Source organism: Mirounga leonina, unplaced genomic scaffold (genome assembly GCF_011800145.1).
Source record: "Mirounga leonina isolate KUSES-001 unplaced genomic scaffold, KU_Mleo_1.0 Mir_195, whole genome shotgun sequence".
Lineage (NCBI taxonomy): Eukaryota > Metazoa > Chordata > Mammalia > Carnivora > Phocidae > Mirounga > Mirounga leonina.
In genome coordinates, this window is record NW_023270490.1 from 8,176,274 (window position 1) to 8,187,514 (window position 11,241).

The 11,241-nt window shown below is 47.0% G+C and overlaps 1 protein-coding gene across 1 annotated transcript in view; it reads left to right on the forward strand.

Moving 5' to 3' along the window:
• The window catches only part of VAPB (VAMP associated protein B and C), a gene marked incomplete at its 5' end in the record, with an annotated part of 31,676 nt that extends 24,170 nt beyond the window's left edge, over positions 1–7,506 (forward strand). The window contains one exon of the mRNA XM_035025646.1: positions 339–7,506. Within this exon, the coding sequence (XP_034881537.1) occupies positions 339–497 (159 nt within the window). The remainder of the gene's footprint in view (positions 1–338) is intronic.
• Positions 7,507–11,241: the final 3,735 nt, after the last annotated feature.

An 11,241-nucleotide genomic window follows, 5' to 3' on the forward strand; every position in this document is an offset into this window, starting at 1 on the left:
TCCCAGGGTGCAAAGGGCCTGGCTGACACTCTCAGGGGCTTTTTTTCTGTAAGTGATGGGGAACCGAGGCCCGCCTGCTTAGATGTGTGGTATGAAAAGGTGGCTAGCAGCATCGTGTGCGTGGGTGAAGGCAAAGAGGGGCTTCTGGCAGTGTTTTCTCAGTGGCCTCAAGCCGGGGCCTTCTCCGTGGGATTCAGTTTCTCCCTTTGAAAAATGAGGAGGCTGGCCCACACTATGTGATTCAAGTCTGCTTACAAGCCCACACTGATGAAGCCGGACAGTTGACTTCTCCTTCTGGTGCCTTGGGTTGTCTTTGAAATGTGCGCTTGCTCCCGTAGGAAGAAGATGGGCTTCGGATGAGGAAGACAGCACAGAGCAACAACCCTGTTCCCGTGGTAGCTGCGGCCGGGAAGGACGAGGGCCTCAGCGCCCGGCTGCTCGCGCTGGTGGTTTTGTTCTTCATCGTTGGCGTGATCGTAGGGAAGATCGCCTTGTAGGGGCGGCAGGCAAAGGGCGGCACGCTGGATTGATGGGCCCGCCATACCATGGGGTTTGAATTTATCATAACCATGTGTAAAAAGAAGTTAATGTGTGATGACATCTCACAGGTCTTGCCTTTAAATTACCCCTTCCCTGCGCGTGCACACGCGTGCACACACACACACAATTATAACGTAACAATCTTTTAGAAAGTGAAAAATGTATAGTAAATGATTGGGGGGAAAAGAATGGTCTTTATTAATGACAAGGGAAACCGTGATTAAATCGTAATGGCATGTTGTGTCACTTTAGACATTTGTAGCCTTGGTACATGTGGCTGGGTTGATTACCTCTCAGAACAAGACCCTCTTCCTGCCTGTTGGTACTGGCCCTTGGGGAGCGGAGCCCAGTGTGGCGGGGAGGGCCATCCCCTCCACGTAGCACCCCCCTGCCTGCTCACCCCCGGCCTGCTGCTCCATGGTCTGCCCTGGGCCTGGCCGTCGGTTCCTTGGGAACGATGAACGAGGTCGGAAGCCAGCGGCGTTGTGCTGTGGCGGTGTCGGGTCTGCCCGTGGGGGGCGGGGGGCGGTGCTCAGCGACTGACCCAACACTTTGGAAATGAAAGTCAATGCTTTGTTCTCTTAAAGGGACCAAGCTAAATTACTGTCCGTTCATGTAGTGAGATTGAATTGTTACTCAGAGATGTTTAATGCATATTTAACTTATTTAATGTATCTCATCTCATGTTTCCTTATTGCCACAAGATTATAATTAATGCTGTGGCCTAATGCCAGGGGGTGAGGCTGGCACTGCTGCTGGAGAGCTGAGGGCTCCTGTCTCTCCAGAGGTTCTGGGCTCTACGTACACATGGAGGTGTGGTTTGTTTGAATGTTGGACAATTGCTGCCAGGAGGTGTTTCTCTGTGTAAATAAGTAACAACCGTCAGAGAGGGAAGTTCTTAGTAGCAACAGTCAACTCTGTTACCCTTTTGAATGGCGAAGACTAGCTGATCTTCCGTTTTGTTCCTTCAGTGCCCCTCTGCCACCACGCATACTTCCAGCACACGTGCCCCTAGCCTGGTCCTGACCTTTCCTGCGTGGCCCTCGCTTGGACTGGGGCGGCAGACGGAGCCAGCGGGGTGGGGCCAGGGGGTGGGGAGGCTCTTCAGATAATCGTCAAGTAGCGATTGAGATTTGACTGTAAATTAATTTTATGCCATAAAAGACCAATCCAGTTCTGTTTGACTATGTAGCATCTTAAAAAGAAAAAAAAATTAAAATAAAGCCCCAGAATTAAGAGTTCTTTTGTCATTTTGTCACACTTGCTATACGGGGGAAATTATTATGATCCTCATTATTATTTTGTTATTGGAAGGTTAGTTCTAAAATGAGCCCTATCAATGAGAAATACGTATGTTTAATGATTTGAATATATATATCTATATATATATCTCGTGTGTGTGTGTGTGTGTGTGTGTATTTGTTGTTGGCTTCAACTGAGAGTATAAAAATAAAACTGCTGAAAATCTTAAGCAGCTGGTCACCCTTGCTCTTCCATTGCTTTGCCCCTCAGTAGAAAGAAATCTCTCCTCTGGGTCAAGGAGCCGTGCAGAAAAGATGAGAGATAAGCATGCTGAGCATGGCGCCAGGGAGTGGGTAGGTTTGAAAAGACAGATTCATCAAAAGGAAGACAGTTCTTAGAAGTTATCCGTGTGAGTCACGTTCCTCCTGAGCTTGGCTGGGGCGGAAGGGCCTTGGTTCTGGCCCTGAGGATCTGGTCAGGGACCTAGAGACTGGGAGCTGGGCATCTGCAGTCTAAGTAAATAGCTTCTGTCTTCATGAGAAGTTACTGTATCCCGAGTGCTTGCAGGGAACATGGAGCAGACCTAGTTCACAGCCACACACCTGGTGCTCAGATGGTGTTGAGTGCGCGCACAGGGAGGGCTGCCCGAGTAGAAGTGAGTCTCCAGTATTATCTTGTCCACGTGGATCCAGGGACTTATGGAATGGGGTGAAAAGACTGTGCCTTCTGCCATTAATTTTCTGTAAGTGGGCTACAGTCTGTCCAAATGTGGTAGCTGCAGCGAACCATTCTTGACAGCCTCCAGCCCCTCATGGCCTCGAAAGGACCGGGCTCACTCAGAAGGGTCTCAGACTGTTCCTGGAGTGCGGCACAGTCCCATTTCTGTGGAGTGGAGCTCTGCAGACTTTTTCTCAAGGGGTGTGGCTGTATGTTCCCATAAAACTTGATTCACAGAAACAGCTGGCGGGATTTGGCGTATGAGGCTGGAGCTTGCCCGCACTTGCACTGGAGTGGCTGAGTTCTTAAAAAGAGTGCCTCGGATATCTGTTCTGTTCTCAGACTTGGCAGTGACTTCCCGTTTTGTGTATATGCAGGAGACGGCATTCAGCTTCTCAGGAGATGTGGGCCTTTTGTTTGTAGCTGAAAATCAGAATTTAAAATCCAGAGTTGTCTTCTTTCTAACTAATCATCCTGTAAGCTCTCTCCTTTCGAGGTTAAGATTCGGTGAACGCATGTTAGTTTATGGGGCTTTTTGACTGAGCAGAAGAAGGGAGCTTCCCAGGGAGAGAGGGAAGGTGATGGTGGGGAGATTGGATATTATGTAAATCATCCAGGAGTAAAGAGTGTGCTAGGAGAGGCCGAGTGTGTACGCACAAAGCACTGCTAAGGGTCAGGGACCGTTTGAAGAGCCACAAACACTCGAGGTCTCAAACCGGAGAAGTACGCACCTTTTGAGTGTCTTTCTTGGAATGACGGTTGAGGAAGCATGAGGGTCAGGCAGAGAGGTAGATGTGTGGTCCCTTCCTGTGGCCTGGCCTGTCCCAAGCAAGAGGAAGAGAGTCAAGTAATCAGAATAAACTGGCCTGGCCCGAGCAGGGCTGACTGGCAAGGGCGCAGGCCGGCCCGAGCCCTAAGCCGGCAGCGGCCAGGCCACCCTCCCTCCCGCCTGCTGCCCCGGGCACTGCTTTACAGCACCTCCCAGAGCAGTGCCTTTGTTTTAGAAATCTGCCACCGAGCCCACCAATACATAAGAGATGTAAGCAATAAGAGTCCTGCAAATTTTTATTGATTGAATTTTTAAATTGATAATTTAAGCTCCCTCCACACAATACAAAATACTTCTTAAAGACAGCAGGCTGTATTGTTTGTAGGTATGAGGACCTGGCTTTAGTTTTTTTTTCCTTCTCCTAGTTTGCATGTTTTCCCGCTCTAGTCTTCTAAATTGCTGGCACCAGCAGTAATAAATACTGATAAAATCAAAATTGATTTTTACCAGTGGACAGTTTATGCCTAGAGAGACGGCTTATACCTACATAACACAGAAGGGGGAAAAATGAGGAACCTCCAGTGATCCGTGAAAACCTAAACGCTTTCAAACAAATCCCAGGAACAGAACTGCTATCCAGAGATATCAGTGTGGACTTGCAGGCTGTGTTGGGTCAGATATAACTGAATGCAGTGATAGCTCAGAGCTAAATAGCCTTTCAAATTAATTTGAAAACAAACTGTGTGTGTGTGTGTGTGTGTGTAGACCATGTACCATATGTAAGTAGCTTAACATTTTTCAAATGGTGCCTATATTTTTTGCACACACAGATCTTTATTTTTGCAAACTCAGAAATCCATGCCAAAATACAATACCGTTTGTCATTTTCAGTCTCTTCTCTAAACTGGACCATTTACAAGTTTCTTGTTATGGTTTGTGAAATTCTTAGTTTGAAAGAAAAAAATGAGAGAGATGGGACTTGGGTGTCCTGGTCACCTTGAGCACTGGACTGCCAGCCTTCCTCAGGTGAAGAGGCCGCTGCGCCCCCTGCTGGCGATGGCAGCTCACTGAGGGCGCCTCACGGGGCCCCGGGGTCCAGGGCAGCCTCCCCTGCCCCGGTCCATGGAGTGCGTCTGGCTAGAGGAGGAGCAGAACTAGGTCCAACTCCGGAGTTCTCCAGAGTGACCACTCCGAGGAGTCCTCTCTCAGTTAAGCGTGGGCGTGTTTGCTGTTGCTGGGTGTGAATGCTTTCAAAGATCAGCAGAAAGGGACCTGTTCTTAGAAAGTCCCCCGAGGAGTCAGTCCTGCACACAGATCTGCTAAGGCCTGTGATTACCCATGCTTGAAGGCAGCTCGGGGACCACACGTGCCGCACGTCGAGTGGGGCCCCTTGGGGTTTCCCTGACGTGGTTGGGTTTGTGGAAGTCTTGTTTTCTTTTTTAACCTTCCTCAGACAGAGCTGCTTTCACAGCAGCCTTTTAGGGAAAGTTGCTGTTGTTCCAGTGCTCCCTCTGCCTTGTGCAGAGCACTTCCAGAACGTTCGCTCAAACAGCTGTGACCCAGTGGGGGTGGGATGGGGGGGTGAGGGCTCCGTTTCGCACATGAGGAAATGAAGTCTCCAAGAGGTAACACTGAGCAACTTCTTAGAGCCTCTCATTCGGAACGAAGTCGGTCTCTGAGAAGCCAGTGGTGAGGCTGGGATGGCTAAGACAGGGTCTGGACCGCATTCCCACTCAGCAGTGTGAAGGCTCTGGTGAGTGAACTCGCAGTCTCAGCCACTTGGACCGCTTGTTCCCCTTTTATGTGTTTGCCTTCATACCTCATGCAGTTATTCTAAAGATGAAGTGGACAGAATCCAGACGCTCATTGAGATGCTTTTTTATTTTTCTTTTTGAAACCAAATACACTTCAGACAGCGAAGAAACTGCGTTTTCCATTTTCTGGTTACCTGAAGATCTCTGCCTGATGCTCGCAGGGAATGAATTTTGGGGGCTGTGGAAAGAAAATGCCCAGTCTGTCTCAGCAAGGCAGTGACAGGGATGCTTTCTGTGGGGCTTTATGTAACTTATAAATTAAATGTGAAGCGAGGGCAGGTCATTAAAATTGGTATCACTGAAGCGGCCTGCCGTGGTTTAAGAACAGCCAAGCTGCTAGGCTCAGACCTCTCCCCGAATTAGCGCTGCACTTCTCGCAGAGATCATGGAAGGGAGCAAGTCCCAGCAGACCCTGGTAAGGGGCGGCAGCCCAGAGGCGGGCTTGGGAGGCTGTGAAAACGGGCCTCCAGCGAGACTCCCAGCCCTCTCGCTCCTACGCTCGAGTCCCATCTGCCACACACTTAGTCCACAGGGTCGACCCCAAAGAATGTCAGTTGGGGTGCACGAGCCTCCCCACCCCACGCCCCGCCAACCCCCTGCGGAGGAATCCAGACCTCCCTCCACGGGGTGTTAGCGACGTCATCTATGCCACTGAAAAATAAGGTTTTGTTTTATTTTCATTACAGGGGTATTTGGGGAAATTTAGAAGACATGAACACACACGAATGGTTGTGTATAATAGTTACAAGTGAAACCCGTGGAGGTAGATGAGAGGTTGTCTCGAGTAATATAATTACTTCAGATTTTTTTCCTAATGGAATTAATTCATTAGAAAATGTCTGTATCGACTCCATAGAAGAGGAAGAAAAAGCTAGCAACAAAAGCATAGCTATTACCTAACTTGCCGTAGATATTTGCAATCATGATACCTTGGAATGTTGCCACAATATGGATTGCTTTGATTAAAAGATGTCAGTTGAATAAAACAGTACCATGGGATAATAGTTTTCTGCCGCTAGATAAATGCTAATGTTTATTTTTAGACCAGGAAACATTGATCCTGTGACAATGCCCTATTAGAATTACTTTATTATACCACAGGGCTGATGTATATTTAATCATTCGGCTAATGGACGTGGGTGCAGGACTGCTGTGCGCTCACTGCATCCTGATGGACGCTGGGAGAGTGGCCCCACTCCTGCCCAGCGCCGCGGCCGACCCCAGCGGAACAGGGTCCCATTAACTTTTTGATTCTCTTCAGTACATGCCAACTAGGGTAGACAAATCTGATAGCTCAGCACAGTTTCATTAAGGCTTAGTGCTAACAAGAATGCATAGCTTTTTGTGACTTAAAACAATGATAGACTAGCATGCATGTTTCTCACGTCAACTCAATGGTTTTTCATGTGATACGAAAAGGTCTGGTTCTTTGTAGGAACCTGACGCCTGCATTCCCATCTTTCTTTTGTACTTTAGAAGCCAACTACATTCAGCTGTGACCCTCCACTGCGGCATTCATTTAAAACGAGGTTTTTCCCTTGACTCTTCTAGTTGGATTCAGAGGTCAGAATTTATTGTCTGTAATCCTGAGACCATGTGTACAAGAACTGCTTGCCTCCAGCGTTCGCGCATTTAGCAAACATTTATCAGTTTACCTTCTGTAATATGTTAGATACTGCAGGAGATGCTGAGGAATTAATCAACAGGAGTGATTTGTTTTTGTGCGTTTCATTCGTAAGCAGCCTCAGTAAAGTGATTCAAGCTTATATGTAGAGAGCAGACTGCAAAGTACATTTGGTTCTCATTTCTGCTGCTAGCATTTCCTTTTTTAAGAATTTATAAACTGCTGCCATTTGGAACTTCCTATAAGAAACTCAGAATGATCTATTTAAATGTTTCCTTAACGTCCTCTCTCCTTTGTGAGTAAAGAAGTCATTTCAATGGTGCGCGCTGTCCCCCTCTGCTTAAGCTTTCTCCCTGTCTTGGGGAAAAAAAAAAAAATCTCTGCAGTTTGTGGTGTGTGTTTTTATTCTGACTTCAATGTACATTAACATTTGGGGATTGAGTCTTTTAAGAGATGTCTTAGAATGCTATTGTTTTAATTTTTCTTTTCTGTATTTTAAGTTGTATTTCCTGTTTTGACAGAATTCATTTAAAAAGTTGGTGCAGGAAAGGACTCTTTACCATCATCCGTTCTGGTTATCTGATATGTAATAAATTCATGGTTTTATGGCTGACTTTACATTTCCCGGAGGGAAGGAGATGTATCTCTGCAGTGTCCAGATTGAAAGAGCCATTCAGAGCGTGTTCTCAACATGTTCCGCCGTGTCGGCCTGATGAAGCCCGCCCTGCCAAGGCATAAACTTTTGTACTAGCTGTCTCCGTATTCTGTTCAATAAATTCTGTGCTCTGAATATATTTAAAGGATGCTTCAGTGTAAAATTTTTTGAACGGATGGCTTAAGAGCATTTGGATATGCTTTAGGGAACACAGCAGTACCCATTGTTTTGCTCTGCCCCTGATTCTCAGGAACATAAAATCGGTTGAAAATGAAAAATCATAGATATCTTCTCTGACGGAAACAGACGTAAGGAATGACTTAGGTCAGCTTCCTCACTTTACTGATGAGGAAACTTTTGCCCAGTGTGGGGGCCAGGCACGCATTCCTGTACTTTGGGGGGGGGGGGGGGGGGGGAGGATTTGTCACTGACAGAGTCCTGGCTGGTGGAGCTTGCTTCCAGGTCTGCAAGGTGCGCCGGCCTGTCTTTAAGCTGTGCTGGACAGTTCTCCTACTTACAGTGTCATCTTTTCAAAACGTTAATGACAACATTTTAACTTCTTTTGAAAAAGTAACACAAGCAAACATTAAGACTTGACACCAGTCCAAAAGACCCCCCTGCCCCAGGCCCAGACCCTCGCCCTTCTCCAGAGACTCCTGAATGCCCCATTTCCCGAGACCCTCTCTGCACATGTGTTCGAGCGCGCACAGCCCCGCGTTTCCTTACATGCAGATGGCACACACAGCCCGCTGTCGTGTTTTTTGACTTTGTAATATGTCAGAGATCATTTCACGTCCACACACATTTTCTTAATGGCTCTGTCATTTTCCTTTGTGATGTGCCCGTAATTGACTTAACCAGCCCTCCACGGAGGTGCACTTCACCCGTTTCTGGTCTTGGCTGCTACAAACAGCTACAGCAACACCCCTGCACACGAGCGGGAATAATAGGGCACAGTTCCTCGGGGAGAAATGGCTGAGTCAAAGGGTGCCTGCATTTTAAGTTTTGCCCCGTGACTTCCCCACCGGCATGTGGAGGACATGCGAGCTCCTGTCTCCCCCCCCCCCCCCCGCCCAGGGTAGCACGTTGCCATGGCTGATTTTTGCATTTCTCTGCTCATCTGGAAAGGGCGCACAGTTTCTTGGTTTCAGTCCACATTTCTTTGCATGAGGTTGAGCAGCTTGTACGTGTAAAGGTCGTTTGAACGCACACGGAAGATGTAGAATGATGGAAGTTCAGAGGAAGGGGAGTCTTAACCGCGGGAAGGGCCAGTGGTAGAACAGCAGAAATGCAGTTCTAAAAGGGGTACATTTATGAATGTGGAAATAGGAACGTACGGTATTTTACTCCTGGGAAAACCACTTGCCACAGAGGGTATAGAAATGGATTGGGCGGGGGCGATAAATAACGCTGTACTGCCAGCTGATCAAGCTCTCGTTCCTGACCTCTGCCAGCAACGTCCCGATGGCGTCGGTCTAAGTGAGCCTGTCCTCTTGCTTCTCGGGTCCTTATTGCAGGGGGCACAGGTAAGGCCCAATTCAGTGTTGCAGACCGTGGAGCGTTCTGGAAGAGGGACTAGAAATGGTGGTCATCCTTAAAGCTGTGAAGTAGAGGTGTTCTGTACTCAACAGTCAAAGGAGCCGTTCTGGCATTCTCATCATCTCATTACTCAAGAAGACAGATGCCGCCTGGGAAGTTGCCAGGGTCCTGTGATGGGGGAGACCCGCCCCGCCCTCAGAAGCTGCCTCTCAGAAGCTGCACTTAAGGTGGAGGCTTTACCTTGTCCAAGTAGAACTTCGCTTTCTGTTTTCTTAGCAATGCTTGACCACTAAAATCACTTCAAAGAAAAAAAAAAGTAAAAATTTGGAGAAACACAAAATTAGTGTTACGGGCTTTTTGAAAAATGTAACTTTATGCTACTTAAAAGATGTTAGGAAAATGTGTACGGAAGGCAGGAGGCTTTTTAAAGTCAAGCCAAGCAAGACCCATTGTTATATCTCAACCCCCGCCTTGCAGTCAGATTGCTGGTCCTAAATGGGACTCCAAAGCACAGAAAGTATTTTCTGTTCGTAATGGTAAAACCATCAAAAGGTATCCCTCTGGTGGCTGTGTGAAGACGGGCTGGCAGCTCACGGCTGGCGCTTCAGGCACTTTCTCCCGTGTTTCCCTCAGTTTCAGACATGGAGGATGAGTCTAATTTGTACAAACTCAGCTGCTCCCTCCTCCCCTACCCTGGGATCCAGTGCGAGGGCACCCTCCCTGCTCCACCACCCCTGTCGCCCAAAGCGTTTGACACCTCTCTTGCCATAGTCTGTCCTTAACTGGATTGAAAGCAATTTGAAGGGAAGTTTTAGGTTTTGTTGTTGGATTTGGTTTTGCAGTGGTTTTTTTTTTTCTTTTTTTAAGTTTTTATTTAAATTCCAGATAGCTAACATACAGTGTTATGTTAGTTCCAGGTGTATAATACAGAGATTCAGCACTCCCATCCATCACCCGGTGCTCATCACGACGAGTTCGCTCCTTCATCCCCATCCCCCGTTTCCCCGTCCCCCCGCCCCTCTCCCCTCTGGTGACCAGCAGTGTGTTCTCTGTAGTCCAGAGTCTGTTTCTTGGTTTTCCTCTCTCTTTTCCCCCCTTTGCTTGTTTGTTTGGTTTCTTGAATTCCACAGAAGAGTGAAATATATGGTATTTGTTTTTCTCTGACTGACTTATTTTGCTTAGCATTATATCCTGTAGATCCATTCATGTCGTTGCAAATGGCAAGATTTCATTCTTTTTTTTTTTTGTGGCTGAGTAATATTCCTATACACACACACACACACACTACATCTTCTTTGTCCATTCATCTGTCGATGGATACTTGGGCTGTATTCATAACTTGGCTATTGTAAATAATGCTGCTATAAACATCAGGATGCATGTGTCCCTTTGGATTAATGTTTTTGTATTCTTTGGGTAAATACCTAGTAGTGCAATTGCTGGGTCATATGGTAATTCTATTTTTAACTTTTTTAGGAACCTCCATACTGTTTTCCACACTAGCTGCACCAGTTTGCATTCCCACCAACAGTGCACGAGGGTTCCCCTTTCTCCACATCCTCACCAACACCTGTTGTTTCTTGTGTGTTGGTGATTTTAGCCATTCTGGTAGTCGTGAGTGAGGTGGTATCTCTTTGTGATTTTGATTTGCATTTTCCTGGTGATGAGTGATGTTGAGCATCTTTTCATGTGTCGTGTGTTTTGCAGCATTTTTAATTTTACCTTTTACCAAAGCATTTCATGTGCATTGGATAAAATGCAAAGTAGTTCTAACAGGCTCATAATGAAAACCAGCAGACCCTCCTGGCCCTGTACCTCCACTTCCTAGAGGCAGCCGTGTTAGCGCTTTCTGCCTTCTGGTAGTAACATGTCTATTTCTCAGTCATGTGGCTATATTACTTTTTCTTGAGTTTTCACTTCTAGATCTTTTTTTTTTTTTAAAGATTTTATTTATTTATTTGAGACAGAGAGAATGAGAGACAGAGAGCATGAGAGGGAGGAGGGTCAGAGGGAGAAGCAGATTCCCTGCCGAGCAGGGAGCCCGATGCAGGACTTGATCCCGGGACTCCAGGATCATGACCTGAGCCGAAGGCAGTCGCTTAACCAACTGAGCCACCCAGGCGCCCTCACTTCTAGATCTTATCTATTGATTTCCTTCTAAGGAAGGTGAGGATTTGGCTCCAGTCACCTTTCTCTCTCCACCCCTGTCTGAAGCACAGTCTCCTTTCCCTCCCTCTCATAGTGTTATGTCACAAATTTTGGCTATGTCAGTATCCTTTTGCTTGTTGAAGACTTAAATATCGTTTGCAGCAAGGTATTATCTGTTCCATGATTATAGTTC